This window comes from Hypanus sabinus, chromosome 6 (genome assembly GCF_030144855.1).
Source record: "Hypanus sabinus isolate sHypSab1 chromosome 6, sHypSab1.hap1, whole genome shotgun sequence".
In the NCBI taxonomy this organism is placed as follows: domain Eukaryota; kingdom Metazoa; phylum Chordata; class Chondrichthyes; order Myliobatiformes; family Dasyatidae; genus Hypanus; species Hypanus sabinus.
The window spans coordinates 158,109,608-158,131,069 of NC_082711.1; the positions used below are offsets into that span (position 1 = coordinate 158,109,608).

Here is a 21,462-nt window from a genome sequence, read left to right on the forward strand (position 1 = left end):
ATGTTATTGTTTTTTTCTCCCCCAATATTAGATAGCTTCTTTTTTTTCAAATTGCCTTACAATGGCCCATTCACTGAGTTTGTCTGTATCCCCTTTGTGAATGCTCTTTGCTCCTTGTATTCCCAACTAGTTTCTCGTGATCAACAAATGTGTAAATGTTGTATTTAGTCCCACAGCTAATTATTAATGTGTATTATTGGTGCCCAAATAGACACCCCTGCAGTAATCACATCTTGTCAACATAATGACTCGTTTTCTCCTGATGAAGGGTCTCGGCCTGAAACGTCGACTGTTCACTCTTTTCCATAGTTGCCGCCTGGCCTGCTGAGTTCCTCCAGCATTTTGTGTGTGTGCTTGGATTTCCAGCATCTGCTGATTTCCTCGTGTTTGTCATTTCCTCCCACTGTTTGTTTTGTATCAAACAGCATCCTTATGGACTCCAGTTCAAGTCGAGTTTATTGTCGTCTACACAAACAGTGAGGTACAGGTATAATAATCTCGCAGCAGCTTCGCAAACACGTACATTCAGACAGCACGCAGAATATGAACTATGCAATAAATTATTCAATACAGTGAAGAAAATGTCTCTGCAAAACGGGACGTGATTAAAAAGGAACACAATGAGAGACAAGTCTGTGGTCTGTAGTTTTCTATTTCTGAGGTAGGGTGAGTGTGAAGATTTGTTCAAGAACTCTATAAGCATGGAGCCATTCCTGAATTTATACTGGCTGCGGATTATGCGGTAGAATGGAAGAAAAGACTAAGCACAAATTTATTTAAACGCCAATTTATTGTTGGCAGTAGTAAATGGGTGGGTTTGGGTAGAGTTGACATGTAGGCGGTGCGTGGTTGCTGAGTATAGATTCCTTATCCTGTTTTTTTTAAGCTTCCACTCCCGCATCCGGAACCGTGTGACAGCGTCTGAAACTGCCGGGAGGAAGGACTGCTGATGCACACAGTCGGCCATTTTTAAACCAGTCGCTGCTCGGGGTGGCTTGGGAACTTAGTCCATTTGATTTTTTTTCCTGTCTCATCGTGTTGATCGAGGTACTGACGCTGTTATTTCTTCCGGCAAGGGCTGTGGCATTTTAACGCGGGCCGTCGTGTTGGGATTGCGGTTAACATTGCCCTGTAAGAGGGGCTGGAGGTGCCGCTGGAAGCTCGCGAATCCGGGCCTAGGCCCCGGGCCTTGAGGCCGAGTAAAGACCCCCAGTCTAAGTCAAGGACCCCGGGAGACCGGGAGTTGGTGGATGGGAAGGAATCAATTTAAGGACTGAGGTGGAGGAAAGATCACCGTTGGAAATATGTGGAATTAGTCGCAGCCAGGGGGAGGGTGGGGGATTGGAGAAGTAGGTGGTAAGCTGGACACAGCTCCCCTAGGAAGAGGCCGAGAGTGGCTGTTTAAAAGGCCTCAGTGCGAAGCTGAGGAGGAATCTGGGTGTAGATCCTGGCGAGAAGCCGTGACCGGGCACGTAGGGAGCGAATGGAGTGGGCAGGGGCTTGTACAATGGCATTCACTGGGTTGTTTTAAAAATTATCTTTACCCCCGCTTCTCCGTGGGGGTACTTTATTGGAAGTTCTGATTGACCTTTAGTTCCCACCATATGCGTTAAGGGTGATGCAGATAAGGATCGTTTAAAGCAAGCGAACTGATTAATGTGTGGGCATCTTTCCTCTTCTACACCACCAGTCCTGTCTCAAAATATCAAAAAAGACTATAGTGTAATGCTTTCCTATTTAATTTTATAACTTAGATGGTGCTTGCCTCATGATTTTTATTATTAAGATAAAAGTATTTATTAAAATTCATTCAGTGAGGGCTTTGGTTAAAATAAACAGGCATTTATTTTATTAGTGTTAGTGTGGGTGTCAAGTAGACTGTTATATTGCATATTTCACATTTTTTCTGTAGAGCTTGCAGACATGTCTGACTTTGTGGAGAGTGAAGCTGAGGAGTCTGAGGAAGAGTATGATGAAGAAGGATCAGTTGTGCAGAAAAAGCCCAAGAAGTTCATAGAAGATGATGATGGTATGTGCACCCAAGATGCAGCATTAGTTTTGTTGTTGTAAGATCTTGGCTGATTTTTAAAAAAATACTTGAGAGTCAGCCGTTACAATTAATTTGTATGGGTTGGAATTTAATAAACTAAAAATGAAGGTTCATCTATTGCGGGGTTAAATATAGTTCCTCTGGAGCAACTAATAAAATGGCAACTTGGTTTATTAAGTATTATATTTTTAATATCGGATCTCAAAAACTGATGGAATACTGATAATTTCCTTGTATATGTGGACTTTATAATCTAATGATTTATAAAGAAAGGGTTTGTAAATGCTTGGAATTTTCCTGTATGAATCCAATATAAAGAAGCAGTAGTACATGTCTATCAAAAGCAGTTCATTTTCTCATATATACAGCCTGGTAATTTGAATATGATTGGCTTTGAAGGCCAATTCTGGATTCAGTCTAAAAACCTGAAGTGAAATACCTTGCTGCATGGGAATAGGAGGAAAAGGTAGTCGAGCATTTAATTAATTCCACCCATCATTCAATTCTGATACTTGGACTAATCCAAAGATACATATTATACTCTCACCTCAGGAGCTGGAGAATTTAAATGGCTGGAGAACCTGGAGCAACATGGGTGACCATGGGCTTGTCCTGTTCTGTGGAAAAAAGATGTCATCCTTACTCAGATGAGGTTGATGCCCTGTGAAGTGGTGTTGGAAAACATCAGTTACATCTTTATGCCAAAACATAAACCAGTAGGGTCACATCAATAATCTTGGACCAGTTCTGAGAAGTATGAAAGCGCTCATCCTGGTTAACTCTGCAAGCTTTGTGACATCAGCATAAATGGGGCTAAATTGGGAGTTGCCCCACAGAACAGCTTCTGTAATTCTCAGTGTTGCAGATTCATCCATCGCTGTATCGGGTTGTGGCCTCTGTCGCAGCAGAACAGTCCAGTTAAAAGTCATAGCTTGCTGGTATACATTTGAGAAGGAGAAGTTATTGACTTAACACCTTAGAAAATGTTCCGAAGCCTAATGACATCCTCCTTTAACAAATGACAGTGATGGTGATACTGAGTCCTATCTGCACCTTGAAGCTGAGGCCTATCAGCTGCAGGAGAAATATTTCTACCACAATCTGTTACATGCATGACCTAACATAACTTCGACGCTACGTTCTACAGTCCATTCATTGATAATCTTCCTTCATTCATAAAGAGAGGATGTTCATTGATGATTACACAGTGATATGTATTATTCCAATCATGCATGTAGGCAAAGCTGGACCATATACTAGCGAAGTCTGATAAATTGCAATTAATATTTCTTAGCACACACAGTACTGGCAATGTCCATTTCCAATAAGAAGTTCAGTGTTCACTCCTTTTAAGTCTATGGCCTTCAATAACCAGCTTAACCTAGAGGGGCATACATTAATAAGAAATTTAACTGGTTTGTCATATTCAGTTTGAATACGTTTTCCAGAAATAATGGATATTGGGTTCAGCAATACTGTTGGTTTTGCATCTTACTGAATTTGTAAAAAAAAAAGTCATTTTAAATGGCCACCCATTGAATGACAAATGACAAATCACCAGATTGATCTCTGGAACTGCACTATGTCAACTGTACAGCCTTTTTTTAAACCCATGGGCAAAATAAAATTAATTTTCTCTAATAGGGGTTTTCAACAGTAAAAGAAGATGGCCGTTGAAATACTCGTGGATTTTATAGTGTATCAGTTACATACATTAGCTTCTAATTGAGCTAGCAATGTTGTAGAAATTCATACGTGGCCCTGTAGGGAAAAGCTCCCAGAAGTAGTGTATTATATGAAGTGATATGCTTTCCTCATTTAATATTTCCCTTGACTTAATCTATAGTTCCCATGGCAGTCCAGATAAATTATACCTTTTCTAGGAGAGGTAACATTTGCATTTGTATTGTTTCACTGTGGTCTTTTATTACTGATATAAAATTTGCTGACTGAGTGTTTTGTAAGTTCCTATATGTTTTAATAGCATGAAGCTTCTACACTATGAGAATGGATATAGCATATTGTGGCACTCCAGGGGTGCGGTCGACAGCCCACCTCAGCGATATTCCTTGTGGCCAGCGCAGTTTATTGGTCTTATTTTAAAATGCGCTTGTGGGATTATGGTGGGTGTTCAAATTTATTTATTGTTACATTTTAGCTTGGGTTATACATTTATTTATTTGTGTTAGTGTGTCACTATGACTGTAACCGGGCTGTGTATTAATCACCTCCCCCATCTGTATGTGACTGAGTCTGTCCTCCCTGAGTTATAGTGCCCGGTCTGTATTTGTGCTTATCACAATAAAACATGATGCTGAGCTAAACAGGCTTCTGTCATAGAAAACATAGAAATCCTACAGCAGAATACAAAGTTGTGCTGAACATGTCCTCACCTTAGAAATTAATAGGCTTACCTATAGCCCTCTATTTTTCTAAGCTCCATGTACCGATCCAAAAGTCTTAATAGACTGTCGTATCCGCCTCCACCACCATTGCTGGCAGCCCATTCCACGCACTCACCGCTCTCTGAGTAAAAAAACAAACACGTCTTACCCCTGACATCTCTGTACCTACTCCCCAGAACCTTAAACTTGTGTCCTCTTATGGCAGCCATTTCAGCCCTGGGAAAAAGCCTTTGACTATCCACACAATCAATGCCTCTCATCATCTTATATACCTCTATCAGGTCACCTCTCATCCTCCGTCGCTCCAAGGAGAAAAGGCCGAGTTCATTCAACCTGTTTTCATAAGGCATGCTCCCCAATCCAGGCAACTTCCTTGTAAATTTCCTCTGCACCGTTTCTATGGTTTCCACGTCCTTCCTGTAGTGAGGCGACCAGAACTGAGCACAGTACACCAAGTGGGGTCTGACCAGGGTCCAGTATAGCTCGTGAACCAAATGCTCGTCACATTGGTGTCGGGAGTGTGATTAGAGATTGATGGCTACGATGTTGGGTGAAGCGGCTTAAGACCCTGGGAATAAGTTGAGGGACCAAGTGAAATATGCCTCCTCTGCATCCCTGGGCTGGGCTTCTGAAGTTGGGACACCAAAGTAGAAGGAAACCCTGGGATCCGAGCGTTGTGCCTTTCCAGGGAACCCCAATGGGGCATGCATAACCAGGCTCTCCAATCCAGTGGACATGGCGTACTGCATCCCTCGTGGCAGGTACCACCAATGCCGCCAGAGAAGACCAACAGGCCCTAGTAATTAACACCACAAGGTCCACCCTGAAGCTTCCCAGGTACAACAGTACCAGCCGCCTATAGCCTTACCTGACACAGTCAGACTTGCCGCGTGACACAACGGGTGGTGCACCTTGCCTTGGCACTGGAGGGGGGTGTCCTGCAGGCTTTTCTTGATCTAATGCCAGCTGAGCAGCGTGGTAGTGTCGCTGAAAGGCAGAAGCCATTGGAGGAAGCAATGAAGGAAGAATTGGGCAGCAGACGGTGCCATGTGGGAGAAAGCCTGGAGGCATTTGCAGCAGATCACCACCACTGCTCTGCATGGCTACCCCCAGTTCCCTCTCACAGTCCAGGAAAAATTTGCCCTCCATGCCTTTGTAAAGCTGCTGATGTCGTAGCGCCTTTGGCATGTGTTCTCCTGACATCACCATCATCTCTGAAACAAGTGCTGGCAGAGACGGAGAGGGCAAAAGCAATTTTAGCCCCCGGAGGTGTTCCAGCTTCACCCCACATGCCCCAAGCGCAGGCTTGTATCACTGAGACGGAGGAGGAAATTGATGAGGAGCAGCCCGTGAGACAGATCTGACCAGTCCTGCTGCCTGGCCTGCTGTGTTCCACCAGCATTTTGTGTGTGTTGTTTGAATTTCCAGTATTTGCAGATTTCCTTGTGTTTGCTCCATGGATGGAAGATTGTTTTTTTGTGGTGTTCTGGGCTAGGTTCACGATCTTCTGCAGCTTCTTCCAGTCTTGGACAGGACAACTTCCATAGCAGGTTGTGATGCACCCTAGAAGAATGCTTTCTACAGTGCATCTATAAAAATTAGTGAGTGTTTTAGGGGACAGGCCAAATTTCTTCAGCTTTCTCGGGAAGTAAAGGCACTGGTGGGCCTTCTTGGCAGTGGACTCTGCTTGGTTAGACCAAGTCAGGTCATTTGTCATATTCACCCCAAGGAACTTAAAGCTTTTGACCTGTTCTACCTGTGCATCACCGACGTAGATGGGGTCGTGTGGTCCGCTACTCCTTCTGAAGTCTACAACCAATTCCTTCGTCTTGCTGACATTGAGGGATAGGTTATTGTCTTTGCACCATGCCACCAGGTTCTTAATTTCTTCTCTGTACTCAGACTCAGCATTACCCAAGATACGTTGACTACCACTAAGACTTTTGGACTTTGTTGCAGACCCTGGGATTGCCAGGGACAGCTGACCCCCTCAGGTGGAGCAATGTGGCGCTCTGTGGGGGTGGTCACAGCTCACCCCAGCATTTCTAGTGGCCCGTGCTAATTATTGTTCTTACTCTAAAATGTGCTTGTGGGATTATGGTGAATATGGCGAATGGTCAAGTTCATTTATTGTTTCATTTTATCCTGGATTATGCACTTATTTGTGTGTTTGTAGGTCACCCTACTGTAACAGGGATGTGTATTAATCACCTTCCCCGTTGTCTGTATGTGACTATGTGGGTTCTCTCCCTGCGTCATAGCACCCGCTCTGTTTTTGTGCTTATTGCAATAAAACCGGCATTTGAGCTAAACTGACTTCTCTTGTCTGTCATCGTGGACCAAATGTCCACGAATGTTCGAAAAGCATTTGAAATTCCAAAAGAAATAATGCTGAAATTGAACAATCTGTAATTAAGCCTCTTCTGAATTTTTGCATTCACTTTCGAGAGCTAAGTCTTTCAAGGAAATTTTGACCCTGGTAAGTGGCAGTGCAAGTGACTTAAAGGATTTAATTTAGTAAAACCAAAAGGCAGTATGATTGGAATAGTAGAGTCCCAAGATCAATCTTGTGATTTGGCATTCTGAGACACTACTTTAGCTGACTTGTCTTTTTGTATGCCCAAGATGTAATGCCAAGCGTCATGGATAAATCCTTGATGCAACTGTGAAGTGTGTTTGGTTCATTAGATTATAAGTAGATTTAACAGAGAAGTTTCAATTGATAATTAGATTCTGTACAGTAAATCCCCCAGCAGGAAATTTAGCAAGGAGGTACTTGTTCTTGAAGAAATCTGGATATCAATCCTTAGAGTTGTGGGTGCTAAGTTAATTGAATCAAAACTCTGAAATACTAGTTGGTATATTGTAATATGATATGTATCTATATAAGATAAATAGGAGACGTAAGAGATTCAGTGCATTGAGCAGCCTCCATGCTGGGAAGTGGGCAGACAGTGTTTCTGAATAAATAGGGTTGAGGTACAGGGCAATTTAATCCAACTAAATGGCAAAGCAGATGTCAGGCTAATATCCTATTCCTGATTCCTTTTGGTATTTTTTGTGACATTAAATTGAAATAACTTCCAGATTGTCTCCACACCAGTGTTTCATATTTAGTCCAATATGTACAGGGGGTGATTGATAAGTTCATGGCCTCGTGTAGAAGGTGTCAATTTTAGAAAACCTAGCTCATTTATTTTTCAACATTGTCCACTCCTACGTTTACACATCTAGGTGTCGTGGAGCATACGGATGGATATTGGACCTCCAGAAAGTTTCCACAGCAGGGGTGATTGATAAGTTTGTGGCCTAAGGCAGAAGGAGATGAGCCATACAGCTCTCATTACTTGCACATGCAGTTCAACTCTGAGTGATTATGCAGAACATTTGAAGTTAATATCTCATTGGGGGTGATTGATAAGTTTGTGGCCTAAAGTAGAAGGAGATGTGTCATTAACTTCAAACTTTCTGCATAATCACTGAGTTGACCTGCATGTGGATGTAACGAGAGCTGTATAACTCAACTCCTTCTACCTTAGGCCACAAACTTATCACACATCTGTGGACATGTTCTGGAAGCCCAAGATCCGTATGCTTCACATCCGCTGTACTACGTGTGTAAATGTAGGAGGGGACTATATAACAATTACAGCACGGAAACAGGCCATCTCGTCCCTTCTAGTCTGTGCCGAATGCTTACTCTCACCTAGTCCCACTGACTTGCACTCAGCCTATAACCCTCCATTCCTTTCCTATCCATGTACCTATCCAATTTTTTTTTTAAATGACAAAATCGAACCTGCCTCTACCACTTCTACTGGAAGCTCATTCCACACAACTACCACTCTCTGAGTAAAGAAATTCCCCCTCGAGTTACCCCTAAACTTTTGCCGCCTAAGTCTCAATTCATGTCCTCTTGTTTGAATCCCCCTTACTCTCAATGGAAAAAGCCTATCCACGTCAACTCTATCTATCCCCCTCATAATTTTAAATACCTCTATCAAGTCCCTCCTCAACCTTCTACGCTCCAAAGAATAAAGACCTAACTTGTTCAACCTTTCTGTAACTTAGGTGCTGAAACCCAGGTAACATTCCAGTAAATCTCCTCTGTACTCCCTCTATTTTGTTGACATCGTTCCTGTAATTTGGTGACCAGAACTGGACACAATATTCCAAATTTGGTCTCACCAATGCCTTGTACAATTTTAGCATTACATCCCAACTCCTATACTCAATGCTCTGATTTATAAAGGCCAGCATACCAAAAGCTTTCTTCACCACCCTATCCACATGAGATTCCACCTTCAGGGAACTATGCACCATTATTGCTAGATCACTCTGTTCTACTGCATTCCTCAATGCCCTACCATTTACCATGTATGTCCTATTTTGAATAGTCCTACCAAAATGTAGCACCTCACACTTATCAGCATTAAACTCCATCTGTCATCTTTCAGCCCACTCTTCTAACTGGCCTAAATCTCTCTGCAAGCTTTGAAAACCTACTTCATTATCCACAACACCACCTATCTTAGTATCATCTGCATACTTACTAATCCAATTTACCACCCTGTTATCCAGGTCACTAGTGTATATGACAAACAACATTGGACCCAGTAAAGATCCCTGAGGCACACCACTAGTCACCGGCCTCCAACCTGACAGACAGTTATCCACCACTACTCTCTGGCATCTCCCATCCAGCCACTGATGAATCCATTTTACTACTTCAATATTAATACCTAATGATTGAACCTTCCTTGTGGAACCTTGTCAAAGGCCTTACTGAAGTCCATATAGACAGCATCCACTGCTTTACCCTCATCAACTTTCCTAATAACCTCTTCAAAAAATTCCTTAAGATTTGTCAAACATGACCTTCCATGCACAAATCCATGTTGACTGTTCTGGATGGACTGTCCCTGTCCCCAGATAATTTTATATATACCACCTCTAAGAATACTTTCCATTAATTTACCCACCACTGGGGAATATCCTGTCAGAACCCGGCGGTTTATCCACTTTTATATTCCTTTAAAGTGCCCCTACTTTCTCTTTAATCGTCATAGTTTCCATAACTTCCCGACTTGTTTCCCTTATCCTACGCAATTCAATATCCTTCTCCTTAGTGACTACCGAAGAAAAGAAATTATTCAAAGCAATTTCTATGTTGCAAAATAAATGTGCTAGGATTCAGGATCAGTAGCTAATGTTATCCCACTTTTTAAGAAAGGAGGGAGGGAGAAAACAGGGAATTGTAGACCCGTTAGCCTGACATCAGTGGTGGGGAATATGCTGGAGTCAATTATAAAAGATGAAATAGCAGCACATTTGGATGGCAGTAACAGGATAGGTCCAAGTCAGCGTAGATTTATGAAGGGGAAATCATGCTTGACTAATCTTCTGGAATTTTTTTGAGGATGTAACTATGAAAATGGACAAGGGAGAGTCAGTGGATGTAGTGCACCTGGACTTTCAGAAAGCCTTTGATAAGGTCCCACATAGGAGATTAGTGGGCAAAATTAGAGCACATGCTGTTAAGGGTAGGGTACTGACATGGATAGAAAATTGGTTGGCAGACAGGAAACAAAGAGTAGGGATTAACTGGTCCCTTTCAGATTGGCAGGCAGTGACTAGTGGGGTACCGCAAGGCTTGGTGCTGGGACTGCAGCTATTTACAATATACATTAATGATTTAGATGAAGGGATTAAAAGTAACATTAGCAAATTTGCAGATGACACAAAGCTGGGTGGCAGTGTGAAATGTGAGGAGGATGTTATGAGAATGGAGGGTAACTTGGACAGGTTAGGTGAGTGGGCAGATGCAGTTTAATGTGGATAAATGTGAGGTTATGCACTTTGGTGGCAAGAACAGGAAGGCAGATTACTATCTGAATGGTGTCAAGTTAGGAAAAGGGGAAGTACGAGATCTAGGTGTCCTTGTACACTAGTCACTGAAAGTAAGCATGCAGGTACAGCAGGCTGTGAAGGAAGCTAATGGCATGTTGGCCTTCATAACAAGGGGAGTTGAGTATAGGAGCAAAGAGGTCCTTCTGCAGTTATACAAGGCCCTGGTGAGACCACACCTGGAGTATTGTGTTCAGTTTTGGTCTCCAAATTTGAGGAAGGACATTCTTGCTATTGAGGGAGTGCAGTGTAGGTTCACGAGGTTAATTCCTGGGATGGTGGGACTGTCATATGTTGAAAGATTGGAGCAACTGGTCTTGTATACACTGGAATTTAGAAGGATGAGAGGGGATCTGTTTGAAACATATAAGATTATTAAGGGATTGGACATGCTAGAGGCAGGAAACATGTTCCTGATGTTGGGGGAGTCCAGAACCAGAGGCCACAGTTTAAGAATAAGGGGTAGGCCATTTAGAACGGAGTTGAGGAAAAACTTTTTCACCCAGAGTTGTGGATCTGTGGAATGCTCTGGCAGTGGAGGCCAACTCTCTGGATGCTTTCAAGAAAGAGTTAGATAGAGCTCTTAAAGGTAGTGGAGTCAAGGGATATGGGGAGAAGGCAGGAACAGGTACTGATTGTGGATGATCAGCCATGATCACAGTGAATGGCGGTGCTAGCTTAAAGGGCGGAATGGCCTACTGCTGCCCCTATTGTCTTATTTTTTTCTAAAATTGACTCCTTTTACCATAGGCCATAAACTTATCAATCACCCCTCGTATTGAGCTTGATAGGTATGTGTTCTTTATCAGTTTTGGAACTTGCTGATCACTTGTCCAAAGTGATGGTTGATTTTGGCCTGATGAAATTGAAATACCAGTTTATGTCTAATAATTACATTGGGTTTATTTGTGAATGTTTTAAGTGCTGCAAATTCACAAGTGCTAGAAACAGAAAATGCTCTGCAGGTCAGATAGCATATGAAGGGAGAAACAGCTGACGATGAGGTTGGTCAGTGACCTACCGTATTTCTTGTTTTTCTTTCTCCAATCATACTGCCTAAGATCATCAACAATTTAAATTATGTTTTTGAGTTTGTGACCTCTCCCTCATCTTTTCTCTTCTGCACTATTTATTTTCATAACAGAGTAATTTTATGTCTTGCAATAAACTGCTGCTACAAAACCGCAAATTTCATGACATAGGTAAGTGATGATAAATCAGATTGTGAAACCTTGTTTTCAAGATGCTTAACTTTTGTCTTTGCCTCTGCAGAAGAAGAGGAGGAAGAAGACGAAAATGCTGATGATCAAGATGAGCAGGGGAATTTGAAGGACTTCATTAATGATGATGTGGAAGAGGATGATGAGGAGGAAGAGGAGGAGGAAGACGATGATGCAGGGAGTGAAAGATCAGGAGGTTCAGATGCTATCATTAAGAAAAGGAAACGCAAATGTTAGTACTAATATCAAATACTTTTAAGATAGAAAATCAAACTCAGGGATTTAAACATTCTTTCAATTATTGCTAATGCTAGGGACAAAGTTCTGAAAAATTTCAAAGAAAATTTTTTAGTGTGACCTGTTTCTGAGAGAAATGTCAGGAACTTATCAAATATATAAATTTTTAATGATAGAGTAAGCAATCAACACCCCTGGAGGGTTCACAACAGAATGTAATGCAGTATTGGGTGGAAGGTGATAATGCCACTCAGGTTTCGGTAATTCTTGTGTTGAAGTCATTTTTTTAACCCATATCTTTAGAGACAGTGTATTATTTTATTTTAATATTAATTGTTATTTTATTTATTATGTGCAGCTTACGATGACAGACTGGAAGATGATGATTTTGACCTAATTGAGGAAAACTTGGGTGTCAAAGTCAAAAGGGTAACTAATTATTTTGCTTTATCCAATTACTTTGATCATTCAGAATTGAGAGGTAGTGGAGCTTTCATCGGGTGGAAAATAACTATTATTTCCAATATCACAATGTGGTAAAAAATGAATATTAAATTAATTTTGTCATCAGAACACTGCCAAAGTGCCATTAGTTCTGGCTAGCGTAGTTGCAGATTTTTGTATGTTGCATTGCAGTACAAGAGCTTTTCAAAGAAATACCAGGGTTACAAGTCAGTCCCATTCATACTTGGAATAGTTTGAGGTGCTAAGTTAAGAATTGGCAGAAAAGCAAAAATTAAAATTATTAATTTGGGACAATTGCTTTCTGTGAGTAAATTTATGGGTGCACTGTTAACTGAAGCAGTTTTTTTCCACAACTTGCTGAAAGTAGATTTCAGAAACTTCCATTTGAGACTATGAAAGGGTAATTCAATAGAGCAATGAATTTGCTTGGTTTTGATCAGGCTGGTATAGATAAATGCTAGGCTTCTGTTTTCTAACCATTTTGACAAACAAAAACACTCCAACTTCACAGGAGTGTTACAAACAAAATCTGAGATTGGACTGTAAATGGAGATAGTAGGGAGAATAATTAAAAGCTTCATAGTTTTGTGGTAGAGGAATATGGTCATGGTAGTCATGGTAGAAAAAAAATTCCAGCATGTGATTCTGGAGCTGAGGTCCTTGGCAGCTGATAGAATGGACTCCAGTTTTAGGGCAGTTACATTTGGAATTGATTTGGAAGAACATATGAGATTAAATGGAATAAAATCTTGAAAGCCATAACAATGACATACTGTAATTAAAATATGAAATTTGGATGCTGTCTGATAAGTGTGAAGTGAAAGAGTGGGGAAGGGTGGTGGTGAGCAAAGTTTGAATGTGAATCCAGTAATCCTTCAATTATAACTTGTCATGGTATAAAACTCTCAAGGCCAGACTGCTCTGCAGCTGTCTATTGCCCATCTTCCATCCAGCTGTTCTCTTGTTCGGCTTCAGCTTTGGGCTCTTTAATCCATGGACAGGTTTGACTTTTGAGCACTGTGTTATCGGTCTCCCTTCCAACATCAGTTTAATCATTTAGCTTTGAGTATGCTGTATAGAGCTGTCACACAAGCTGGAAAGTGACAACTACTTAGGGTCCTTAGTTCTATATGATTGCTAGCCTTTGGAAATTTGATCAGTACTTTGGATGTTAATGGTTTTTAAAAAACGTTTGAAAACAATTCATAATGAGGATTGTGCACATGTATAAATGATTAACAGCAAGAATCTATCAAGCCTTATACATAGTTTCTACACCAATGTAGCTCCCAACCTATCAGACAAGAGCAAAATGCCTTTTTAGAAACTAGAAAGCTGATTCTGAAAAATATCTCTTCATTTCCTCTAACGTTTGTATGGTTAATAACTAGTCTTGGAGATTACTTTGGCCAGATTTATATTAATCACATCTTTAAGGAGAGGATCACTGAAGATGATGTAAACTTTTAAAAGACTTTTGATGTGACTTTACAATACTGATTTTTAGTCAGAATTAGAGCCCATGGTGTCAAAATTGGCTACAGGACAAAAAGTAGGCGTAGCGGTAAACAGTTGTTTTTCAGCCTGGAAAAGTACACAGTGGTGTTCTCCAGGAGACAGTATTAAGATTATTGTGTCAAATGCCCATCAATTATGTGAATTTTGGATTTCCAGAGCAGTTTAAAGTCTGAAGAAGTCAAGAATCTGAATTCAATGACCAGAATGGTAATTTCAGGAGAATATAGAGTGGCTGGTAAAAACGAGCAGATGTGTGGTGAATGAAACTTAAGTATCATTTGATAAAGTCAGAGAAGGCAATATATATTTATTGATCAATCTTTTAAGCTGTATATTGGAATGACTTGTAGAAGCGGTCCACAATTCTTTCATGATGACAAGCTAAGTTGAGAAGATAAAAATGTCTATGGGATCATTGGCTTTATGGCTTTATTAGATAAATATCCTACAAAAGTGATGCATATAAAACTTGTCTAAATTTATTTCCAGTATACGTTCAATTCTGGACATCATATTTTAGGAAAATGTTAATTTCTTAAGGTACAGAAGAGTTACAGGTGCAAGAACTCCATTCCTATTATCAAGAAACTAAAGCATCTGAGGTTGTTTACAGCAGGGAAGGTTTAGAGGAGGTTTTATTGAAATATTCAAAATAGTTGATGGTTTTTATGGGATAAATATGGAGAACCTTTTCCTGATGGAGAATGGTTATTATCCAAAGGACAAAGTTGTGATTGGCTGAAAATCAGATATAGAAGCAGAGCTCCTAGAGCACATTTTTGAGATCTGAAAAACACTATCTGGTGGGGTTGTGGAAGCATGCTCAACAGATTTCAATGATGATTTGACGGGAATTGAGATAATGGAGCTTTAGAGAAAGAACAAACAAGAAAGAATAATTGTATAGTTCTGTAAAAGATCTAGGTGTAACCCACTCACCGAGCTTGTATGCGAACTTGGCTCATTAGCTGGCTCTGCTAACAGCCACGAGACTTAATGACGAGAAGGGCACCTTTCATAAACAACATGTGTCTAGGGTCAGTATAACTTGGGATCAACCAAACAGAAAAGTTGTGATGTTTTGATTAACATGACCCTGATTTGAGCAGACGCTGTGTAAGTACTGCCCATACACAACTATCAGTTGGCAAGAAATAACAGATTGTACATTGCATACAATTATAAAGAAAATTTATTTACTAATTTTAGCTTTATCAAGCAGTTATTAATAGAAAGAAAAGAGAAAAGGGGGGAAAAATGAAAAAGGGCCTATTGCAATTAAACCAGTCTGTGCACATACATTGGAGCTTGTATTGCCCAAAAGCTGGGTGTGACTGTTATTCAAAGCACTAAATTCTCATCGCCAATCACCGGTAGAAATTCCAAACTGGGACTCCTTCATCTCGCAAGCATCTCCTTGTAATTTGCGTAATCCTATCGAATCAAATCCTGAGACCATCTCCCTCAATCTTCTCATCTCTGCCCAGCTCTCTTGAACCTTCTCCCAATTCCACAATCCTGATTGGCTGAATTCTAAAGTTGATCTTTAGCTGAGCCCAAAACATTCTACCAGCTGGGCACACTGCTTTTACAGAGAGCTACTAATTGAAATACCTTACAGCAGTGACATTAAAAATCTTAGCCAGCGCATTACATAGGGTATTCACAATGACCCATTTGGCCAACTTGAGTGGCATTTCATTCTATGAATCCATCAACTCGGGTCTGAAATAGTCAGGATTTCTTTCGGACAAATTAGCAGTTATTCCACAAGGTTGAAAATTGTTTTAATATCTTAAATGTTTTACAGGCAAAGAGAAACTCATTAACAGTGAACCTAACTTTTGATTTTAGATTTTCCTCAATTTTATTAAATAGAAAGAGTTTTTGAAAGAAATGCAATTTAAGCCCATAGAGACCTTTTTTGGAAAATGTTTTGTTTTCCTGAAACTAAGGGATAGCAAGGTGAATGGGCTCACCATTCTAAGCTTCTAGAGTTTTCACTGTGGGAAATTCTTGTAATCCTCATTTGAATTTTTCCATAGCTTCTGTGTGATAAATGAGTTAAATTAAAGATTCAACTACAACCTGACCAAGGTTTTTTTTTTAAAAAAGCACCAAATTAAACCCATACTCACAGAAAGAAAATTTTAAGCTTGTAGCAACGAAAGTTTAGAGGAATTCTAAGCAAGTTTTAGATACATTTTCCCTCATTTTAAATTGAGAGTTAATAATTCTGAATCTATTTACATATTTATCAACAGCCTTATGTTTTTTAACTCCTCTATCTAATTGTCTTTGTCCAACAGTGTGAGATGTGTACAAAATCCATTCAGGTTGAATTTAATTTACTGAATGGATTTGGTATGATTTTACAATAGAAAATACAGCTAAAAGTTATTTCCTTGACAGTTGTTGATCTTTAACCATTGTTCATATGTTAGGCAGCATTTGTGCCAAAATTAGGCATTAAGTTAGCCATAAAATATATGAAATATGATCTTTTTAATTTCTTATAGCTTGTGTTTAGTGGGGATATCAATACATTCATCCAGCTGCTATGACTACATCTTCAATGCAGCCCTCTGATTTATTGTCAATAATTAGTTTATAGTTTTTAATGTTTAAAACTTGATGAATAACTCTTAATAGCAAAAATTCCGACGTGTGAAAAAAGTATCTGATGATGAAGATGAAGAGGAAGAAGAAACCACCAAGAAAGGACATGAAAAGGAGGCTATTGCCGATGAACTTTTCCCGGAATTTGAAGGGGAAGAAGGAGAGCAGGCGGAAGCACCAGTAGTCGCCCCTGAAGAAGAGGAGGAGGAAGAAGAGGAAGAATCAGGTATGTTTGAGTTATCACCACAATCCCAAGAATAGAAGCCTCTTGATTTGAGGGAGCAAGATCATTGTATCACCATGAGGTGATACTTTTGTTTGTAATCAGTGCTAATCAATATGCTGTTCTATTAACCTGTGCAGTTGCTTTGTTCCAAGTGACAGTAAGTCATTCCTGTTAAGCAAATAACATCACTTTTAGAATCGTACCTCATTTATTACAAAGATAGAATTTATATTAAAATGGAATTTAGAAAACATTTAACATGACTGTTCCAGTTAGGAAACACAAGTTTGTAGAATTTAAGTATGAAGTATGGTTTAGTTGTAAGTATTTTTATTTCTGAGTTGAAACCTATTCCAGTTAATTGAACATAAAATATAATTGTCACCCCCCACCCCCAATACCAAATGAATCTTTCCAATAAGACATGAGGAATTTGGGAACATATTAATATATGCTGGACCTCTCCAGTTATAGAAGGGAATTAGTATGCTATTAGTTACTGATGCATTCTAGTTTACAGCATTTGTTGCAGGTACTGGGGGGAGCGCAAGATCGTTGGTGGTTGAGCCATTTACTGAAGGGGAGCTGATTGTGACCAGTGTTTTATTTCCTTAGTCACTTCAATCAGTTCCTGTTAGTCAGATTTCGTATTTTGCTGCAGCAGGTTTTACATTTGTCTCAATGGACCAAATGGTCAATTTTGCTCCTATATCTAATGGTCACATGGTCTAAATTTGTTAAATGGATGTTTGATGGTTAGTGTGGACTCTTTGAAGGCCTGTTTCAGTGCTGAATGGCTTCATGACTGATTTACAAAAATTAAAGAACAGTATTTTGGTTTACTTTTAAATTGATTATGCAAATATAATCATTTTTATTAAATATAATCAAATATATGTAGATATCGATGACTTCATTGTTGATGATGATGGGCAACCACTCAAGAAACCAAAGTGGAAGAGAAAATTTTCGGGGTACACAGATGCGTAAGTTAGCATTCTATTACAGAAAATTATCTCTTAGCTAGCCGGCATTATGCTGGTATAATCAAGACCCACTAGAAAAGCACTTCTGAAAAAACGTTAGTAATTCTTTTGTTATACAAGTTTAAAGACCAGCATATGTGACAAAGAAAAGTTGCTACCATTAAACCCTTTCCACGATGCTGTTCTATGTAGTGCTCAAATCTTTGCTTAAGAGAAAATGGTAAATACATATTTTACATTTTCTACATACCTAAGTGAGATGATGTGACAATCAAGATGGTCTTGTATTACATTGTGAAGTTATGTAAATGAATTTCATGGTGGTGGCAATGTATGGATGACCTTCAAAGATGATTATTTTTCGGATTTATTTTCTGATTTGTGACCATCCGTGTGTATGTTATCCAACATAATTTTAAAAACTACTAAATGTTGTGTGATTGGTAGTTTTTGATCTTAATTACAGTGCTCTTCAAGAAGCTCAGGAGATCTTCGGAGTAGATTTTGACTACGATGAATTTGAAAAATATAATGAATATGATGAGGAGCTGGAGGAGGAATATGAGTTTGAAGATGAGGAATTAGGAGAAGGTGAAACAAGAGTTCGCCCAAAGAAAACTGCCAAAAAGCGTGTAAGCCGGCGTAGCATCTTTGAGATCTATGAACCCAGTGAACTGGAGAGCAGCCATCTCACAGACCAGGACAACGAGATCAGAGTCACAGACATGCCAGAAAGATTTCAGGTTAGTTCACTTAGTCTTCAAGGAAATGGGTCACCTGCTTTAACTTTGATATTGCCTTTTATTATAGTGTTTAGCAGAGGCAATACTTTGGAAGCTACAACTTTTAGTCTTGATCATGTTCATGTGCTTAGTGCCACAGAGTAATACAGCGTGGAAACAGGCCCTGTGGCACAACTGGTCTAACCCAACCACAGCATTTTTACTGCTCACTCCGTGTACTCATTACCCTCCATGACTAGAAGTTGCCACTCAGAATTATGAGGTTGGGGGCAGGTGGGAGCTTGGATGCTTTAATAGAATGTATGGAGAAAGGGATTAATAGATGATTAGTATAGATGGGTGTCTGTTATTTGGCATGGGTCGTTGGATTATTTCACGGCAGACTTGTATAAAGTCGAAAGTTACGATTATTTTATGCTGATCCTAAATTATTTGTAGTGTAATTTTAATCCTGGTTAACTATAGTTTATGTGGAATTTCAAGAACTTGCATTTTTCCTTGCCTGTCTACTTTCAATAGACAATAGGTGCAGAAGTAGACCATTTGGCCCTTAGAGCCTGCACCGCCATTTTGAAATCATGGCTGATCAATTACTATCAATACCCGGTTCCTGCCTTGTCCCCATATCCCTTGATTCCCCTATCCATAAGATACCTATCTAGCTCCTTCTTGCAAGCATCCAGAGAATTAGCCTCCCGAGGCAGTGCATTCCAGACCCCCACAGCTCTCTGGGAGAAGTTTTTCCTTTGTCCTAAATGACCTACCCCTTATTCTCAATCCATGCCCTCTGGTACTGGACTCTCCCAGCATCTGGAACATATTTCCTGCCTCTATCTTGTCCAATCCCTTAATATTCTTATATGTTTCAATCAATCCCCTCTCAGTCTCCTTAATTCCAGCGTGTACAAGCCCTGTCTCTCTAACCTCTCTGCATAAGACAGTCCAGACATCCCAGGAATTAACTTCGTGAATCTATGCTGCACTTCCCCTACAGCCAGGATGTCCTTCCTTAACCCTGGAGACCAAAACTGTACACAATACTCCAGATGTGGTCTCACCAGGGCTCTGTACAAATGCAAGAGAATTTCCTTGCTCTTGTACTCAATTCCCTTTGTAATAAAGGCCAACATTCCATTAGCCTTCTTCGCTGCCTGCTGCACTTGCTCATTCACCTTCAGTGACTGATGAACAAGGACTCTGAGATCTCTTTGTATTTCTCCCTTACCCAACTCTACACAGTTCAGATAATAATCTGCCTTCCTGTTCTTACCTGCAAAGTGGATAACCACTTATTCACATTAAATGCCATCTGCCAAGTATCTGCCCACTCACCCAGCCTATTCAAGTCACCCTGAATTCTCCTAACATCCTCATCACATGTCACACTGCCACCCAGCTTAGTATCATCAGCAAATTTGCTGATGTTATTTTCTATGCCTTCATCCAAATCGTTAACGTAAATGGTAAACAGCTGTGGTCCCGATACCGAGCCCTGTGGCATCCCACAAGTCACCACCTGCCATTCCGAGAAACACCCATTCACCACTACCCTTTGCTTTCTATCTGCCAACCAGTTTTCTATCCATGTCAATGCCTTCCCCCCAATGCCCTGAGCTTTGATTTTACACACCAATCTTCTATGTGGGACCTTATCAAATGCCTTCTGAAAATCACTTTCACTTAATAACTCACTACATCCTCTTAAGTGAATGTCAGCAAGTTTAACTGAGGGTTTGATAACTATTCCTTAACTCCCAATAAAATTCTGATACCAATGTTCATATCGCCAGAGCCACAGATCCACTCTTAATTTCTTATGCAGTTGCAAATTTACTAGTTGTTTTATAAATCAAAACATTACGTTATATAATAGTGGGCAACCAGATAGTCCTATTGATAGTTTACCAAGGAATACCACAATTATAATCAACTGGTTCTTCAATTATCTTCTCTGACATCTAAAGCAGCTGCTCAAGGTAATAAAGTCCTTCAGTAGATTAAAGTTCAAAGTAAGTTAATTATCAAAGTACATACATGTCATTATGTACAACCTGAGGTTCATTTTTTTGTGGGCATACTCAGTAAATGTAATAGAATAATAAGCATAACAGAATCAATTAAGACCACATCAGTAGATGGGTGAAATGGAAGTTTAAGAATTCTATTAACTAATCCCATTCTCTAGGCTATTACATTACCTTTAGCAAACTCTGCGTAATATGCTTGGAATTGTGCCTCGGGACGCATTACATGATTATAAATATCATTATTTAATCCTTGCAAAATCAGTATTTAATTTTTTTCCCTAACATCACTGCACTAGTTTTAAGAGAAGGCTAGTCACCGGCTCAAGGAGCATTAGGAGACAATAAGTAAATGCAACGTTTCTAGACTCTACATCCTGAGAATAGCTTTTCAGGATTCATGTTTTAGTAATTTTGTTGCATATAATGAATACATTTCACGAAATATTTAACTTGGGTTAATAAAACTAAACACCCACAGTGGTCAAAATTAAATTCTTTCAACAGCTTCGTGCAATTCCAGTCAAGTCATGTGAAGATGAAGAACTTGAGGAGGAGTCTGAGTGGATTTACAGAAATGCCTTCTCAACACCCACTGTTTCATTACAGGTTGGAGTCCATATCTATTTTCTGTTGAAAAATGTTTTCTTGTGGTTTCTAAAAATACAGGTCTAAATGGTAGTTTCTGTGCAGCTGGTTTCTTTACAATTTATATTTAGTTTTTGATAATGCTATCAACATTAGGATTCAACTGATACATTAAGTATAAAGGTGCTCTTTTCCCAGGTGAAGTAAGGTGGAAGTTACAGAAGAAATGTTTTTCAAGTCTTGTCTCAAAATATCTCAAGTAACTGAAGGCCATGACTTGTGCTCCTCGGGGATTATTTTATATTGCTTCTAATAAGTTTTTTTTTTACAATTCGCAGTGGCACCTGCAAAGAGAAACTCATTGGATTTAGAGTGCCTACATTCAATTTTAGAAAAAAAAATGATTAGTCACCTTCTCCAGTGAATACAGTTTACTTTCTGTACACTTGGCCTTCATAGTTAGAAGATATCAAT

The 21,462-nt window shown here is 39.7% G+C and overlaps 1 protein-coding gene across 1 annotated transcript in view; it reads left to right on the plus strand.

Annotated features, from left to right (window-relative positions):
* The first annotated feature begins 908 nt into the window (after positions 1 to 908).
* supt6h (SPT6 homolog, histone chaperone and transcription elongation factor) overlaps positions 909 to 21,462 on the plus strand; it is a 72,162-nt gene continuing 51,608 nt past the window's right edge. Inside the window, exons 1-8 of the mRNA XM_059973275.1 lie at positions 909 to 1,047; positions 1,913 to 2,029; positions 11,635 to 11,814; positions 12,178 to 12,248; positions 16,455 to 16,647; positions 17,549 to 17,633; positions 18,100 to 18,376; positions 20,908 to 21,009. Of these exons, the coding sequence (XP_059829258.1) occupies positions 1,924 to 2,029; positions 11,635 to 11,814; positions 12,178 to 12,248; positions 16,455 to 16,647; positions 17,549 to 17,633; positions 18,100 to 18,376; positions 20,908 to 21,009 (1,014 nt within the window). The 5' untranslated portion in view covers positions 909 to 1,047; positions 1,913 to 1,923. The remainder of the gene's footprint in view (positions 1,048 to 1,912; positions 2,030 to 11,634; positions 11,815 to 12,177; positions 12,249 to 16,454; positions 16,648 to 17,548; positions 17,634 to 18,099; positions 18,377 to 20,907; positions 21,010 to 21,462) is intronic.